The following is an 18,747-nucleotide window of genomic DNA, read 5'->3' as shown; positions in this document are numbered from 1 at the left end:
TTAATGAGAGCCTGTAATACAAATCCTGTGTCGGTGCCTAGCTGAGTTTAGGCACAGAGAAAGTTCACTAAATAAAAGGTCTGTGAGTGAGCAGGAAGATCTGTTTGTACTAGCAATGCACAGTAAGAGGACTTGCACTGTTCTGGGGTTCTGTCCCCAGCAATGGATTCACATTATGTAACCAAACGAAACTGGATTGAAAATGAAAAATATCTAGAAGAGCAATGCCATGGCATTTCTCAGAGGAATTTAGCTACTTACGCCGAGGCCCATAATATTGTATGTGCGAAATTTAGAAACTGCTCGGGGAGTACGTGAAGTGAAATAGGCACAGATTTCAGGAGGAGTGTTCTGTGCACAGTGCTGGTCACCATGCAAAGATTTGGATATAAAACGGTTAATGAGGGCCAGACTCGCTCTGGGGTTGGGTCTGACACTTGGGAAACTTGTCAATTATTTTAGCCCTAATGTTTCAAACTGCTAATTTGGCAGAAGTTCCAGCGAATTGAGGAGAATCACCTGAGACACATGAAGGTGCTGATCAAATCCTACTCAAACTCCATTGAAGACACACATGTGCAACTGGGTCAGGTGAGCAGAGAGTTCTTTCATAGACTCTGACCTTCGAAAATGTGAAAAATGATAAAGGAACTGAAAGAGTTAAGTCATGAGGAGATGTTACCTCGACCAGTTTAGTAATTCCCTGAATGCAAATAGTTTAAGGGTGATAGAGTTATAAAGTCAAAGAAAAGTACAGAATAGAAACAGGCCCTTCAGCCCATCTAGTTCATGCTGAATCATTTAAACTACCTATTTCTATTGAACCTGCACCGGAACCATAGCCCTCCATGCCCCTACCATCCATGTATCTATCCAAACTTCTCTGAAATGTTAAAATCGAGCTTGCATGCAGTACTTATGCTGGCTGCTTGTTTCACACTCTCACAACTTTCTGAGTGAAGAAGTTTCCCCTCGTGTTCCCCTTAAATTTTTTTACCTTTCACTCTCAACCCATGACGTCTGGTTGTAGCCCCACCCAACGTCAGTGCAAAAAGCCTGCTTGCATTTCCCTATCTATACCCCTCACAAATAAAAAAAATCAGTAGGATGGACAAAGGAACTATTTCCATCACTATATTTATTTGTAGAGGTTGTGGTTAATCCTGTCACCACCAGTATCTATTGCACATCCATTCGGTAGGAGAAGCCCGGATCCTTAATTAGCTAGACCATGCAGAGGTGATGTCAGGAAGCACTTCTTCACACAAAAGGATGGTAAAAGGTATGTCGCATCCGGAATTTTTCCGGTTAGCGGGTGATTTTCTTCCACGCCACTCTGACGTAGTGGGGAACCGCACACGAGGCAAGTTACAGCAGTGGCTTGCCACCATTGCCTTCTGCCCAGTGAGTTTCCAAAGAGATCACCAACTCGTAACCCAGCACGGATGGAGAGCGTGCAAATGTTCAAACTCATCCCAAAGTTGATGCTAAAACTGGAACTCAAGTGAAAAGTTTTAAATATATATCCTGCTGTCAATTTTTAAGGGAATTGTTTGAAGATGAGGTGAAGATCATCTCTGATCTAAATGGATGATGGAATAAGCCTTGAGGGTTGAATGGTTTCCAGTTCCTCATTTTCAATTACACGACCAATAGCTGCTGTGCTCCTGAAGCGCTCGAGTTTATATTACATCTAATTTAAATGGGAGTTGGTGAATAAATCACAACATAGAGGGAGGAAAGTTGATAGTAATATTTAATGAAGAGAAGTGGGAGGAATCTTCGCTGTTTGGAGGAAGCCCTTAAGCCAGATAAAAGCTAAAAACAAACAGCCTTCACACCCAACTTGATGCAGAGATAGAGATCAATCAAAATATTTGTGAGGAAGCTTGAGGGGGAGGGTTGAGAGAAGAGCCTTGACTATTGAGAATGTTGTGTTGGTCTGTTGACAGGGCTCGCTCTACTTGACCTGGGTTTTTCAAAGAGGTACTGTGAGTTGGTTTTACTAGGTTTGCTGCCCCGGTGTCCTTCTCTGCCTTCAGTGTGTCACTGATTGTATCTGTGGGGAGTTAATATGAATCCCATCATAGGTTGTGCTCGGTATGTTGTTGTGGGTGTCCAGAATTCCAATTTCATGTTGGGTTCCAAGTGTCCAGAGGGTGAGCAAGGTGACCCTCTCATGGTTGACGATCCTGCTGTATCACATTGTAGGAATATGCATTTAGCCAGGGTTCCCCATCATTTGACATCTTGTTCCAAGCATTGAAGAGGAAAGTGCTGAATTTGGGTATGGAGCCAACCAACAACTGGAGGGCATTCAGAGTCTGTTGCACGGTTAGGGTTTTATTTTTCTCCCACTTTCAGGGTGTGAGCTTCGCTGGCAAGTCCAGTGATAATAGCCCATCCATATTTCTCCTTGTGCAAGCCACTCAAGACTGTTTAATGTCATTTCTGGCACATAAGGAGAACGGAATAGTTGTTACTCTGGATTCGATGCAGCACGAAAGAAAAGGCTGCCGTCTTATTGAACTGCTGCAGTCCTCATGCCTGTTGAATTGATTAATTCCAGGATATGGACCTGAAAGAGAGCCAATGTTTCCAAATAGAGATGGTGCCTGAGTTAGAGAGGGGTGTGGAACCATCGATGTTTCTGCCTGCTGCATTGTCCTTCTGGTGGCAGAGGGCACATCTCTGGCGGAGCCTTTGGAGAAACGCTGGAAAGCTGCTGAGGTGCATGCTGTTCATTCTACCACATGTATTTCCTTGTTCAGGTCCATGAAGAGTTCAAACAGAATGCAGAGAATATCGGAGTGCAGGATCTGATCCAGAAATATGCCCTGACCAAAGGCACTGGCAAGGAGAAGCCAGGTAATGAGTGCTTGGTCCTCTGCCTGAGGCCGTGAGTGTTTGGGGGGGGGGGTCACTACCCAAAGGAAGCTGACAATGTTGTATTGATTATGGTGGATGGTGGAGAGGAGATGGGTGGTGGGCTGTTTCCTTTGGGTAGGAGGTAGAGAGATTGTTGTGAAGGGTGGAAATGCTACTTTTGCAGTGAGAGTTGCTCTTCAATCTAAGATCTGCGTCTGCTCTCTGTTCCAGGGCCCATTGAGTTTGAGGAGTGTAACCCAGAAGTGGTGCTGGAAGGTGAGTTGCTTCTCATTGTGTTGCTGTTCCTTGGTGCACAAACCACCAGCATTTAGCACCAGGAAGTAAGCGACATATCGGTCTGCAGTAGGTATTGTGAGGTCAGCTCAGAGAGGTTGCCACTAGCGATCTCCCATCCACTATCCATATCAAAGACATCTCCCTTCCATTATCCATACCATCCCGATAGTACCAGCTCTCCCTGCTCTGAGAATAACGATTCACGGCACAATTATAGCTGAGGTTCACCCTCCCTCACACTCCACCCTTCTCTGTCTTTCCTCTCCTCCTCCCATGTTTCTGCTGGCTCTCTTTCCCACTGACATGCATTCCACGAGGTAACACCATGCAGTGGCCTGATGTAGGAATTCTGCTTTACCCCTTCCTCCTGCTCCCTATTCCCGGGTTTGAAAGGTTGTTTGTTAAAAACTGTCCCGCCGCCCAACTGGAATCAGCTGAACGGGGCATCTTAAAGACTGTCCCGGCCTGGGGACCAAATTTACTGGTGAGACCACTTGAAGGAAGTGTGAGTTAGCTGGGGTGGTTAGCACTCTATCCTCCAGAGCACATAGTGAAGGGGTTTGTTCACTTCAGTTACTGGTTGCAGAGAATATTGCCTTTTCTTTTCCTCTCTCGACACAGTGTCAAAGAAAACCAAAAGGAAATCATTTGTGATCCCAGGCCTCAGCAAGAGGGAGAAGGACACGGACTCCACGTGAGTAGCCTCCCAAAAACACTCCAGCGTGTGGCAAGGTGATGCAACCCTTTCCACGTCCACCTCAGATTCTTTTTGTCTTGTACCTGCCCCCACATTCCATCTGCTCCCACGGTTTACCCCGAGCTCAATGCATTTCCCCTGCCTTGTGCTCGGTTTCCTCCCGGGCCCAAACAAAATCATCTTCAAAACATCAGCACCTGCAGCTCCTTGGGAAGTGAGCCCCAGCTCCTTGAAATACTTTGAGTGCTGTGCTTTTAACTTTGAGGTCATTTCCCCCCCCCCTTCCTACCTCCACCCTCTCACCCCCACCACCCCTCCTTATTCCAGACTTGAGTCTTTAAAGCTCATGGTGACCCATCAGGTCCAGATCAAGTGCTGTGTGTTAGCCAAGGCTGCAATGAAGCACAATTAGACAAGGGGGAGATGAGCAGCTGAGATGTGGAAACAGTTGGGCTGGGCTGAGTGGTTGCAGTTGGGGAGACTGGAGATAGGATGGAAGAATTGTGCAACAATTGTACAATGATTTGGGTGGCAATGATTTTTCCTGACACCATTATGGCCAAAAGTAATTGTTTTAAATTGTCTGTACTAATTAATATGCACTAGAATTATAGTTGGCTATGTTGAGAAGGGGTTTTAAGCTGTTTTATCTGTTGTTAGCCAAGGTCAACATTAATCCCTCTTTCACCTAATTAGTCTCCAGGCTGAGTTAATGTCCCTCCCGGAGGTCCGGCATTGCTGTTTAATCTCCACCACCAAAAGAGCATTTCCTCTGTCAACTGGTACCAAACTTTTAGTCCAAAATAAGACAACTAAGAGGAGGGGAATAAAAGCATGTTTTTCTCTCTGATAATTCTATAAATACATTTCTTCCCCCTCCCCCAACATTGGCTGCAGTGTACGCATCTGTAAAATGCAACAGTTACTCACCAAAGCTACTCCGACAGCACCTCCCAAACCCGTACCCCCAGCACCAACACAAGGAGTGTAACAGGTACTTAGGTACTTGATGGTGGGGGGAGGTACTACCACCTGCTGGTTCCCTCCAAGTTATGCACCATCTTACCGTCTGTGGTAAACCATATATATATGTTGTAACTGGGGTTACCTGTCTGGACACGCCCCTCTGCTGACTGCTCCTGTGGCTCCTCCCACAGACCCCTGAATAAAGGTGATTGTGCCACTGCTCCTCCTCTCAGTCCAGGGCAGACACTCAGCATGGTCGAGGTCACATTTTACTGTTAATAAAAGCCTTTCAGTATTTACTCTACTTCCAGTCTTTTGGAGTAATTTATAGTGCATCACCATCTTAATTTGAAATTTTATCACTAGCATTTTATCATTGTCAATGGGTCTAAATCCCAGAATCCTCTCTGCAAGAGCACTGTGGGAGCACAAAGTCCAAAGCTCAAAGTAAAATTTATTATCAGAGTACATAAATGTCACCACATACAACCCTTAGATTATTTTTCCAGTGGGCATACTTAGAAAATCTATAGAACAGTAACTGTAAGCAGGATCAGTGAACAACAAACTGTGCAAATGCAAACATAAATAACAAGAGCATGAAATAACAAGCTAGAGTCTTTAAAGTGAGACCATCAGTTGTGGGAACATCAGAAATAGAATGAGAGTAGTTATCGCACTTTGTACACGAGCCTGATGGTTGGGGGTAATATCTGTTCTTGAACCTGGTGGTGCGAGTTCTGAGGCTCCTGTACCCTGTACCTGATGGCAGCAGCGAGAAAAGAGCATGGCCTGAGTGGTGAGGAACTTTGATGATGGATAATGCTTTTCTACAGCAATATTTCATGTAGATGTGCTCAACGGCTGTGATGTAGTGGGCCGAATACAATACCTTTTGTGGGATTTTCTGCTCAAAGGCATTGGTGTTTCTATACCACGCTGTAATGCAGCCAGTCAGCACATGTTCCACCACACATCTATAGAAGTTTGTCAAGGTTTTTGATAACATGCTGAACCTCCATGGACTCCTGGGGAAGTAGAGTCACTGTCGCGCTTCCTTTGCAATTACATTTCACCAGAACGACTGCAGTTGTTCAAGGTTGTCTCTCACCAGTATTTTATCAAGGGCATTTAGTAATGGGTAATAAATGCTTGCCTTTCTGATGCTCCGTAGAAAGTGAAGAAATAAAATTAGATCTGACCAGATCTGCATTTCCTTTGTCAATAGTCTCTTAGTGTAAAATTGTGCTTCTTTCAGTAGTTGGGCTGATTTTTTGTCAATTCCTGAGTAAAATAAGTATATTCACAATCAACACACACGTATGAAAGGTCTTGGCCTAAAATGTCAAATGTTTATTAATTTCCGTAAATGCAGCCTGACCTGCTGAGTTCCTCCAGTATTTAATGTGTGTTGCTCTGGATTTCCATCATCTGCAGATTCTCCTGTGTTTATATTCAAAGTCATTCTTTCAGCATTTTAAAGTTAGTCTCCGTTTTGGCCTTCTACCCAGAATGCCCCTGGGCTCTTAATGGCTGTAACTTTTTACCCTGCATGCAACAAATGCTCTTTACAGAATGCTTGTGCAGTGGGAGGGAGTAATAATGGGTTTGACTGTGATCTGTCACTCTGCCAATGTTGATTTCCATCAGTAACCCTGGTCTTTACTCCTGTTGCAGGGGGTCTCCCGATGCTGACTCTACTGTGAGTAGACGCTGTCTGTTAACCCACTCCCTGATGCACTCTCTGCTAGTGATTTTGCTCAGTTTCTTCTGCGATTTTGGTTGTAAAATAAAAATTGCATTGCAATTGGCTCATTATATGAACCTTTGGGCTAGTGTGGTCCATCCTGGCTTAACCCTCACTGAGTGGTGGCTTGAGTGTATCAGCTGCACGCACTGTGCCCCATACTTCATCCAAGTGATCATCCTGCTTGTACAAGACTAGACAGTCGCCATGAGCTTCAATGCATCGTAGCTCATTGTTTACTACGAGTGCTGCTGAAGTTCCTGCTCTTGGTAGGGCCATTCACTCTCTGTAGTTTTGTGGCATTGACGTAGCTTTTTAACATCATTGGGAGAATGGCACTTCAGTTCACTGGGTAACACTCTTGCCTTTTGCCCATTGCTGATTGTGTCAGTGGGATCTGCCTGCCTTTCTAAACTTAATACTGGGATGGTGCAAAGTTGTCCTTAGTACTCAGTTACTTTGAATGTGTTTTGATTTACAGAATTCCCCAGAGGTCGATGAAGAAGGTTACACTATCAGACCAGAGGTGACCCAGAATTATATCCTTGAATTTGTACATCTTTTATCTGTTGCTCTTCTTCTCTGAACTTCCCTGCTGCACCCTGCGGTGTCGTATGGAGACCTCAAAGTCTCCCCCATTGCATCACTTTCAAGATGTCTCCAAATAGGCACAAATTTGTCTGCAGTTGCGGCCTTTAGCATCTTCTGTAATGTGGAGATTCAGTCTTGGAAGACTGGATTGGGACTGGAGATGGTGGCCTTCAGACTGAGTTGAGGCACGCAACAAAGTGCAGGTGAGTGGGACCAAACCTGAGTTCACACTGTGGAAAAATTGGGGGAAACTCGTGTACTTTTGGTCAAGCTGGGAGATAACATAACACTATAATTCTGGAAGTAATATCGAGCTGGCATTGAGTGATCCCTGGAGAATGACGGACAGGATCTTTGACCAGTCCTAAGCATGCAGTACCTTGGTCCGAATTATTCACTATCTTTTTAAAAACCCTGTGTTTATGTCCTGCAGCATTTTGTGGAGGTATGGGGGCTAATGGTGGAAGAAGAACTTGAGACCCAGTTAGAATTCAGTCCACAGTGATTCAGATTTAGCTGAGACACAATTAGGCTATAAAGAGATGGGCCAGGAGGCCAATTTTGTACTAGACTCAGATGGTATGTTTGTTTCAGCAAAGCCACAATCATGACCAGTTGGTGCCACTCTCATCACTGTCCCCAATTGCCAATTCCATCTGGAATTCCTTGACCCCTCTATACATGAGAAGGAACACAGGACCTGCTGTTCCAGTGACTCCGACTCTGACGATGATGAACCCCGAAGGTTCCATGTGGAAATCAAACCAGTGACGATCAAGGACCAGAATGGCGACCCTGAGATTTCTGTGGAGCAACTGAAGGCATCGATAGGGAATATCGTCCTCTCCTCTAATCCAATGGTAAGAAAGACCTGCTGTTACTTTGGATGGGTGTGGGTGGGGATTGTGGAGGGGTGACCAGGGAGAGGGGAAAAGCCATGAGCAATGAGTTTTGCAGAGGGGAAGAGAATTGCTCATGTTAACAAGACCTAAAGCAAACTTCATGTTCCAAGAGTCTTTACTACAAACAGAAGTAATGGGACGTTAGTCCCAAATTAGTGCAAGGAATACAGCCAAGGGGCGTCAGGACAAAATATCCTAGGTTGACTGAGGATATATCCATTCCAGATACTTCACGTCATAGAGCAGCTACAAGTCACATTGATGAGTCTGGAATTATGGATGGGCTAGACTGAGTAAGGACAACAGATTTCATTCCCTGAAGGACAGTAATGACCAGATGGTTTTTTTAATGAACGTCTGGTACTTTCATGGTTACTGCTACTTTTGAGTCTATGATTACTGATTACTTGAGGGATTCAAACTGCATTCTGTGGAATAATTGTCCACACCTGAACACCAGTGATTTAACCACTGTGCTAAGGGTTGTCAAGGCTGGAGGGTCTTTTTTTATTCACTTGGCATCATTGATCACTGAGATTTTAGGGGAGGAGCTATTGTTAACAAGGGCTCCAGCAAACAAGGTTCTTGTGGCTTGTTTAATGCCCGACTTGATCATCTCGTCTCTATTTTGCAGATCCTGACCAAAAGGAATTCCTCCAGTGAGTATTGTCAATCTTCAAGAACTATTTTATCTCTAAGATTTAAGAATCAGCAGGAGCCTTGGAAAAGAGCAGGGAGGAAGATTAAATGGAGAGCTTTATCAATAAGCCAGCACTGGTCCAATGGGCCAAGTGTCATCTCGTGTGCTGCAAGACTCTGTGTGAGCCTAGTGGTAGTGTGTGTTGAGATACCAGGTGAGACTGGTCTTGGTCGTGTCTCGATATGAGCAGTGAGGGAGGTGTCCCCCAGTTTTTAAAATTTACAATGTTCAATGTCCATTTCTGGCCTGGACATCATTCCAGTGATGGACTGGGTAATGATGCTTCTTAATGCATTGGTTTCAAACACGAAGATGTTTCTAAAAGACGGAATCAGTTTGTTTCTGACTAGATTTCTGCTGCATCCCTTGCCCACCCGCCAATGTTTGTTTTGTCTCTCCCTCTCTCCTCGTTTCCCACAGAACACACTATCCAATTGGCTCCACTTCCAGTGGATGGAAACACTGAGGAAATTAATGCCAGAGGTAAGGTAATCCCTTCGATGCTATGGAAGATGTGTGATCACCAGTTGCTTGTAACTCAGTAAAAAGTTAGCCTCCTCTGTAATGCCACTTACCGCAACCAGTCCCAAGAATTTGGTTTCAGCCAATAAACAGATTTGGTGCTAACTTTTCAAGACAATGTAATTTAACCAATTTCTAATGCTGTGTTTTGTACAGTAGCTCTTTTTCACCTACCGGACTCCATCTACTCTCTTATAATCTTTGAACAAGGCTTTCCTCATTTAAAATAAGTGAATCATCTGAAATGATCTCGGGTGAATTGTCCAAAGCACACCATTCGAGAGCATTGCTGGATAGACTGTCATCTCTCACCCTGCTATGGGTGTTGCTGTCTGTATTGATCTTTGACTTTGGTAACATTCTCGAGAACAAATCCCTCTGGTTTATTCAGTTGTCGTATAGCATTGAGCCTGCCCACTCCATATTCTTGCTTTTCTTGTTCTTGCTGTCTCAGGACAATTGTTTTGAATAGACTTCGATCCTGTTTTCTGTGTTGGTTACAGATGTAGAGACAACAGTGTACCAGTTTACTGCTCCAAGCTCAGAGCCCAACAGGTACGTAACGCCTTGGGATGTGCTAAAGCTTGTTCGAAAGCAAAATATGGAGGGGTCTTTGGAGTTGGTGGCATTGGAGTCTTTATTCTGGGATTTCTCACACTTAGCAAAGAAAATTGGGAAACAGAGGCAACAACTATCCCCGTTATTCATTCTTGGAATATCTGGGCAACCCCTTTGACCAGTTTTCCAACCCCACCATTCTCCTGCTACGTCTCCTTACCCATCCCCCACCAACCCCTGAATTCCCTCTTTTCCTCTCTTCCTTCAATCTTTCAGTCATTTAAAATAGTTTCTTGCCATGTCTAACTTCCAGAGGTTCAGCCTTCCATTTGTTCTGGAACTTTCCGATCTGTTTTACCTCAGATTTCCTTGTGTTGTTTCCTCTCCTCAGCCGACCCGCCATCTCGCAGAATGGCATCAGCTTTCTGGATCCACTCTTTGGGTCATCAGCAGAACCCATGTTTGACAAGTCCAGTCTCCCAGGTAAATAACTTTGCTTCCGTGCTGGATCACATCTCCGAATCTATGGAAATTCTGAGATCTCATTTTGCACCAGCTTAATTGCATTGACTTCACAAAGAAGCAATTCTCTGTGAAGAGAGTTCACAAACAAACTAATATCTCTATCAATCCTACTTCTTTCATAAAGTTAATGAAAATTTAATTGATGGGTCAAAATGATTTGTCTTGTAACTTTGCACCTGAGCCAGAAAAGATTGCAAATTGATACCCTACCAGGAACGGTCCCAGTTGGTCACAATTGGAGCTCTGGTTTACAATCCAGCAGGATCCTTGCATCCAGTGGTTTTAGCAACTTCTTAAACTCACACAACCTACATCCACTACCAGAAGGCTGACAAGAGCTAACGGTAATATGTGGGTAGTCTCAACCATGGAAGAAGCTTTACTTTACAGCCTATCACTCCTTCACCAAACCCCATCAAGGTGGGAAGAGACAGACAAGATGCAAACACTAAAGACACTTACACTAAGGGAATTTGCAGGAGACTTGTCAGATTAGAATGGGGAAAGACTTGGTCAGCCTGCACTTGGAATATTGTGAGGAGTTTTAGAGCCCCTTATCTAAAGAAAGGATGTGCTGACGTTGGAGAGGGACTAGAGGAGGCTCACAAGAAAAATCCCGAGAATGAAAAGGATGGGCCTTTACTCACTGGAGTTGAGAAGAATGGGGGGGGTGGGGAATCTCGTTGAAACCTATCAATATTGAAAGGCCTGGGTAGCATGAACATGGAGAGGATGTTTCCTATAGCGGGGAAGTCTAGGACCAGAGGGCACAGCCCCAGTACAAGAGTTGTGGAGGAATTTCTTCAGTGAGAGGGTGGCAGATCTGTGGAATTCATTGTCAGAGAAAGCTGTTCAGGTCAAATCTGAGTATATTTAAAGCGGAGGTTGGTAGGTTCTCAATTAGTCAGGGTGTCAAAGGTTATGGGGAGAAGGCAGGAGAATGAGGTTGAGAAGGATAATAAATCAGCCATGATGGAATGGTGGGAGACTCGATGGGCCAAAATGGCCTAATTCTGCTCCTGTGTTTTACGGAATTTGCATTTTGTGCTCAAAATAAGGGACCTCTAAAGCCTTAAAATTTTGTACTGGAATTCGGTAGTGATATCATCTGGGATGGGTCGAGAAAGGATTGACAGATCTCATTCGCTGGGTGAGCTAATAGGGGACAGACTTTCTTTTGTGCTCAGCGTCTGTGTGTTGCACCTAAGGTCATCATTCATCGGCCATTCCTGATTGCCTGTTGTGTGGGAGGGCGGTGTGTGGCAGCTTTCCCAGAGCTCCTGGACGTAAACATAGCAGGAATACGTTGAAAGTCAGGATAGTGCGCAACGAGGAGAGTAACCTGCCATCTTACCATGTACCTGTTGTCTGTGTCTCTGTGGTACAGACTGGAGGATTTTGGGGGCTACAGGTGTGTTTTTTTGGCAAGTCAGTACTGGGTACTTTTTTGATGATATGCTGCCACAGTGGTATTGGAGGGAAATGATGTTTTGGATGGTGGGGAACTCGACTTGCAACTTGTTTTTAATTCCCGTTGCCCGTTCTCACTGAAGGTTTTTGCTCTCTTTTCTCAGCCCAGTGTAACCAAGTGGGTGCAAACCCACTGTCTCTGAGCCCCCCATCGGGCTCCAGCGCTCTGGAGGTGATAGAAGATTCAGGTCTGGACTCCCCTTCCCTGCCGACCACTGAGGGCTCCTCACCGTCTCCTGAGTCTAGGCCGTGGACCCCTCAGCCTGTCACGCCGCCAGTCTCGCTCCCGCTCAGCAGGACCTTCTCGCCAGCCGTCGATGACACCTTTCTTCACTCCACCTGCGGGCCCAAGTCAAGCGACTGTGTCACCAGCACGGACCTTCAGAACTCGGAGAAGAGCTGCAACACCCCAGCGGACAGAGGGTGGTCACCTGTAGAGCCGCGGGTGATGGCTGAACTCCCTGCCTTAGGCCTTCATGGTCTGGCTGCTAGCAACGCTGCACCTGCTACAGGTTTCACATGATCTGCTTTGCTTTTTTATTACCTTGGTTAGAAAAACAAAACGGATCATCTTCTCTAACAGTTTCACATCAACGATTCCCAGAGCAGCGATAATGTAGGCAAATACAAAGTAAATCTCCCTCTGCACTATCCCATCAAATGTCCCTAGGGCAGCGACAATGCATGTCAAATAGAAAGTAAATCATCCTCTACGCTGTATTTACCAGCACTATCGCTGCCCCATGGGGATTTGATGGAGTAAATCTCCCTCTACAGTGTGTTAATTGCAAAATTATTCTGTGTGGAAGTCGAGTTTATCATCATCTACACAAATACATCTGTGCACAGGTGCAATAAAAACCATGCTTGCAGCAGCATCACAGGCAGAGATATTCAAGATTCAGGATGGTTTATTGTCAGTCTTCAGTACACGAGGGGAAAGGAGGATGAAATGGCCGTTGCTGCGGATCCGATGCAGAACAACAAAATGTAATAAGCATAAAGAACGCAATAAATGTAAATATTAAAGCAATCCTGCAAAACACAATGTACAAGTGACCAAGTGTGGCCATCTACACACAGGCTGATTGGACGTATGTGAAGTGACACTAGGTGATGGAGGGGTGGGTTAATGGGCGGAGTCGTCGATCAGCCTGATGGCTTGGGGGAAGTAACTGTGCTTGAGTCTAGTGGTCCTGATGCGGATGCTGCAAAACCCCTTCTCTGATGGGAGTGGGACAAACAGTCCATGAGCAGGGTGGGTGGGGTCCTTTTGCTGATTCCTTTCTGTCTAAATGTCCTTGATAGCAGGCATCATACAAGCAGCATTCGCAAGAGAAAAATAAATTAAACATTAAATGATTGAAGTCCTTACAAGAAAGAACACAATTAGAATGAAAAAAGCCCGTGATAGCATCATTTAGAAGCCGTGGGGTTACTAAACTGTCGTGATCGGGGTTGTGCCGGTTGGTTCAGCAGTTGAAGGGAAGTAGCTGGTGTTGAAAGCTGGAGGTGTGGGACCTGGTGTGGTGTTGATGTGTCTCGTTGTGTCCTCAGGCCTGCCGAGTGCTCAAGCTGACGTCTCAGCGGGGAAAACAGCTCTGGTGCCTCTGCCTCGCCGCCACTCAAGAAAGAAACTTCTCCCCCTCCAGCTGGACACCACGGACGCAGTATGTAATAGTCCTGCCATTTAGTTCAAAAGACACGGATCCAAGCAGAGAACTGCAGTAGGCCATACCTCTTCCTTTTCATGGTAACCATCCTCGCAGTGTGCCTTCCCAAAAGGATGAGTAAATCCTGCTGAACATTTATCTGCAGACATCTCTATACTGACGAGGCAGCACAGCACGGCCAATGACCATCAAGGTCCTATCACAGGAGATATCTACTGTGACTTCTCCCCTTGTGCAAACAGTCTAGATGACAGTCTCAACCTGACGGTCCATTTCTCTCCATGAATGCTGCCCAACCTGCTGAGGTTCTCCAGTGCTGTGTGTGTTCTGCCTGTATAAATGTGCTTTTTGGATGCGTCAAGAATTGTTAGGAAGAATAAAAATTTCCTGCTTAATCAGTGAATCTCAATCCCTTATTTGCCACTTCACTATGACCCTCATTTCCACTTTATTTCCCACCCTCCACCCTATCAGTTCCCACTTTCCAGGAAAGAATCCACTTATAGTTATTTTGACTTTCGGTCTAGTTGCTACCAGGTAGGAAATCATGTAAAGTGATGTTTTCAGGATGAGGCATTAACCTGAGAGAGATTAGCTTTATTTGTCACATCTACATCAAAGCGCCCAATGAAAAGTGTCACTTGTGTCAAATCAAATCAGCGAGGATTGTAAATGTCACAACGCTTTGATGCCAATATAGCATGCCCAACAATGCATTAACCTTAACTGTACATTTCAGTAGGTTCAATAGGTATGTTTAATGTCAGAGAAATGTACACACAATACATCCTGAAATTCTTTCTCTTTACAAACATCCACGAAGACAGAGAAGTGGAGTATGGGAGGAAACTGGAGCACCCGGAGAAAACCTGACCAATCACGGGGAGATCGTGCAAATTTCTTATAGGCAGTGGCACGAGTTGAACCCCGATCGGTAATCACTCGTGGTGTTAAGCGATGTGTAACTGCTACACCACCATTCTGCCCTTGCCGTTTGGTTTCAAAGATCCAAATGCACTACCCTGAATTAGACCGTGGAGTTTTCACTCCCTGAAATAAACTCACTGGCAAACAGTTATTGGGCCATCATCACTTTGTTTGCAAGAGCTTACTGTGAACAAGTTGGCTAACTCATTTCTTACAGTTACTACACCTTGAAGTTACTTCAAGTCAGGTTTATTGTCACTTAACTATTACAAGTATACCGTCAAGCTAGACAATGTTTCTCCAGACAAGGTGTAAAGCACAGTAGTACATATTACACACAATAACTTATGGAAGTAAGGATAAAGTTTACAAATAAATCGCATACAAAAACTAAAGTGCAGAAATTAAATATTGTCAGGTACAGAACAGATTAACCGGCGACACTTCGAATGTGGTGCGCCAGGGAGTTCAGAAGCCTAATGAGGAAGAAATTGTTTCCTATCCTGACCATTCTTGTTTTTATGCATCAGAGTCGTCTGTCTGATGGTAAAAAGTCAAAAGAGGATGTTGAACAACAGGAAATCTGCAGATGCTGGAAATTCAAGCAACACACATCAAAGTTGCTGGTGAACGCAGCAGGCCAGGCAGCATCTCTAGGAAGAGGTACAGTCGACGTTTCAGGCCGAGACCCTTCATCAGGACGGGTCTCGGCCTGAAATGTCGACTGTACCTCTTCCAGAGAGGATGTTGGATGGATGGGTGGTATCCTTAATAATACTGAGGGACCTGATAAATGTGCCCAATGGATGGTAGGGTGACCCCTGTGATCCTCTCAGCTGATCTCACAGTCCTTTGTGGGGACTTCCAGTCTGATGCTCAGCTGCTCCCATACCAGATGGAGATGCAATTTATCATTGGCTGAAAGGCACTTTAGGATGGCATCATCATGTGAGAGTTGCTATAGAAATGCATATTTGTTCACCTTGTAGTTTGGAAACCTTTGTGTGTAATTCATTCTGAAATCTCTCAGTGCTGGGATAGGAGATTTACCCACTGATGTCTTGTAATCTACAGTCTAGGTGCATCAGTCCATCGACGACGCCCCAAAGCCCTTCAGCAGCTGTCTCAAGCTTGGTTGATGAAGCGACGACAACACATACCTCCCGAAGTCGAGCTGCTACGCCTGCCTCCAGTGCGTGTCCCCGGTTTGTGGCTCTCAGAAAACTCAATTGGAAAGTGCCATAATATTGAAGCATAGGAGCTATGACTCACTGGGCTTAGCACACTCAGCTGAGGGTCAGGTTGTTGACACTGCTCGTACTCCTAAGGGTGCCACACTTTTGGTGATGCTGTCTTTCCGATGAGATGTCAAACAACCATAAAACTTTCCAATGCCACCAGTCTGGAGAAGGGAATTCTGCCAATGTCTTGTGATTTAACGTTTCTACCTATGTGTATGCCACTGAAATAGATAATCTCACTGAGGCAAAATTTGTGTTAGTGGGAGCTTACTGTCTGTGGGCACATGGCCAAGTGGTTAAGGCGTTCAACTAGCGATCTGAAGGTCATGAGTTTGAGCCCCAGCCAAGGCAATGTGTTGTGTCCTTGAGCAAGGCACTTAACCACACATTGCTCTGCGACGACACCAGTGCCAAGCTGTATGGGTCCTAATGCCCTTCCCTTGGACAACATTGGTGTCGTGGAGAGGGGAGACTTGCAGCATGGGCAACTGCTGGTCTTCCATACAACCTTGCCCAGGCCTGCGCCCTGGAGAGTGAAGACTTTCCAGGCTCAGATCCATGGTCTCGCAAGACTAACGGATGCCTTTACTTTTACTGTCTGTGAATTGGATGTCTCACTTCCTACATTGCAAACAGATTTTAGGGACTGTTTAAAAACAACAGGGGAATCTTAAGGTCACTTAAAATGTCAGGGAAGTACTAGATACTTCCCTTACTGTTTTTATTGTATGTATTAGATGGGTCAAATGTGGCTTTTGTTACTTCCAACTTCTGACCAAAAGGATGGAAATTTATTGCTGATCATCCTGAGAAATTCTGTCACTGTTTCGGGAACAAAGCAGCAACTGAATCATCCAAAATTGGTATCACCGAGCTCTGATAAATGCCATTGCAGATCCGTAATTGTACAGCGCGCAGCAGAAATGAAGGTTGAGGGCTGTTTAACTGGGTGATAAATGGGAACGTCACTGTGTGACCGTGCCTGCAAAAGGTTTAATTGTGAAACGTTTTGTGGTTTGTATAATTGATGATGGCTTTGGAATTCTTTGTGCATTGTTTTTTGGCTTGAGGATGATCCCTTTGTTTTACCTTCACGGTTTAGGCATCTCCCGAGGACCCAGCCCAGTGACCCTGGGCTGCCAGGACGCTCTGCCAGTTGCAGCTGCCTTTACAGAATGTATTGATGCCTATTTCAAGGGTGGAGACTTCACAAAGTAAGTGTCGGTGCAAGCAAGGACTTCCTGAGGTAATTGGGACCACTGGGACCGAGGGCTTGGCTTGAGTTTGGTCTAGTAAAGGCTTTATTTTTCTTTAAAAGCAATAATTACACCTTCACTTCTTAGCCATGTATCAGTGGATGGTGCTTTTGCTGGGATTGTGAATCTAAACCTTCATTAAAAGGCTTGGGCCACTTAATCTGGGCCTACACTTTCTGCACTGATACTAAAAGGGTTCTGTCTTGTCAGAGGTGCCATCTTTAGGAAAAGCTATTAAACTGACATTTTTGTCTAAAAGATGTGAGTGAATTCTATGACTATATCCTTTGCAGTGTGGGGGGGGGATGTGGTAAACCATATATATATATGTTGTAACTGGGTTACCTGTCTGGACACGCCCCTCTGCTGACTGCTCCTGTGGCTCCTGCAACAGACCCCTGAATAAAGGCGATTGCGCCATTGCTCCTCCCTCAGTCCAGGGCAGATACTCAGCAGGGACGTTGGTCCATTTACTGTTAATAAAAGCTTTTCAGTACTTACTCTACTTCCAGTCTTTTGGAGTAATTGATAGTGCATCGGGGGTGACATTTTGGAGAATGTATGTGTGCAGCATGGTAGCACAGGGGTTAGCATCAAGCGTTACAGTACCAGCGTTCCGAAGATCAGGGTTCAATTCCCACTGCTGTCTCTAAGGAGTTTGTACGTTCTCCCTGTGACTGCATGGATTTCTCCAGTTTTCCCCCACGTTCCAATAAAACGTATGTGTTAGGGTTAGTAAGTTGTGGGCTTGCTATGTTGGTGTTGGAAGCTTGGTGACATGCGACTTGCCCCCAACACATCCTGGCTGCAGTCACTGATGCAAGCAATGTGTTTCACTCTATACTTTGAAGTGCATGTTGGCGCGTGGCCAAGTGGTTAAGGCGTCGGTCTAGTGATCTGAAGGTCGCTAGTTCGAGCCTCAGCTGAGACAGCGTGTTGTGTCCTTGAGCAAGGCACTTAAGCACACATTGCTCTGCGACGACACCAGTGCCAAGCTGTATCGGCCCTAGTGCCCTTCCCTTGGACAACATCTTGCAGCATGGGCAACTGCCAGTCTTCCATACGACCTTGACCAGGCCTGCGCCCTGCAAACCTTCCAAGGCGCAAATCCACGGTCTTACGAAACTAACGGATGCCTATATGTGACAAATAAACCTATTTGCTTCTTTCATGTCTAGCAGAGACACGGGGGTAGACTGCAGACAGAAAGACAGGGATGTACTGTAGCCTGTTATGGAGGGGACCCATTGATGGGGCTACAATCTCAATAACTTCTATACATCCAAAAATAAAGTATCCTAAAGTGCTTCACAGACAGCAATGAAACAAAAGCATTTGATCAGTTAATCAATGTCCGAAGGGTCTTGGCTCAAAACATCGACTGTACCCTTTTCCATAGATGCTACCTGGCCTGCTGAGTTCCTCCAGCTTTTCTTGTTTGTCGCTTGGATTTCTAGTAGCTGAAGATTTTCTCTTATTTGTAATCAAAGTCAAAGGTTTCCAGGTGAATTTTAATGGAGGAAAAAAGTACAGAGGGATGTGTTTACTGGGGGTATTTTAGAGGTTAGGGCTCAGGCAGCAGTAAGCAGGCCAGTGATTCGAGTGAATGGCAATCTAGAATTAGAGGAGCCACGAGATCACAGTGCTGAAGGGCTGGACAGTTTGATGAGAAAATAAGGATACAGGTACCAAAGATCTGGAAGGAAGGGTGAGAATTTTACAGGACAAAGTTAACGCAGGTCAGCAGGGTTGATGGGGAACAAACTCAATGTGAATCGAGACAGAGTTTTAAATAAACTGCCAATTA

General features: G+C 45.1%; 1 protein-coding gene across 2 annotated transcripts in view; it reads left to right on the top strand.

Annotated features, from left to right (window-relative positions):
* Window positions 1-18,747, top strand: part of LOC140188350 (F-BAR domain only protein 2-like) — an 81,008-nt gene that overhangs the window by 51,758 nt on the left and 10,503 nt on the right. For both annotated transcript variants that reach the window (XM_072244519.1, XM_072244520.1), the window contains 15 exons: window positions 493-591; window positions 2,772-2,868; window positions 3,100-3,144; window positions 3,787-3,859; window positions 6,506-6,530; window positions 7,057-7,116; window positions 7,850-8,026; window positions 8,703-8,727; window positions 9,189-9,251; window positions 9,794-9,845; window positions 10,240-10,331; window positions 11,948-12,355; window positions 13,401-13,513; window positions 15,518-15,635; window positions 16,787-16,898. In XM_072244519.1, the coding sequence (XP_072100620.1) occupies window positions 493-591; window positions 2,772-2,868; window positions 3,100-3,144; window positions 3,787-3,859; window positions 6,506-6,530; window positions 7,057-7,116; window positions 7,850-8,026; window positions 8,703-8,727; window positions 9,189-9,251; window positions 9,794-9,845; window positions 10,240-10,331; window positions 11,948-12,355; window positions 13,401-13,513; window positions 15,518-15,635; window positions 16,787-16,898 (1,559 nt within the window). The remainder of the gene's footprint in view (window positions 1-492; window positions 592-2,771; window positions 2,869-3,099; window positions 3,145-3,786; window positions 3,860-6,505; window positions 6,531-7,056; window positions 7,117-7,849; window positions 8,027-8,702; window positions 8,728-9,188; window positions 9,252-9,793; window positions 9,846-10,239; window positions 10,332-11,947; window positions 12,356-13,400; window positions 13,514-15,517; window positions 15,636-16,786; window positions 16,899-18,747) is intronic.

Source organism: Mobula birostris, chromosome 26 (genome assembly GCF_030028105.1).
Source record: "Mobula birostris isolate sMobBir1 chromosome 26, sMobBir1.hap1, whole genome shotgun sequence".
In the NCBI taxonomy this organism is placed as follows: domain Eukaryota; kingdom Metazoa; phylum Chordata; class Chondrichthyes; order Myliobatiformes; family Myliobatidae; genus Mobula; species Mobula birostris.
The sequence above is the reverse complement of the archived record's forward strand: the minus strand, read 5'-3'. Positions and strand labels throughout refer to the sequence as shown.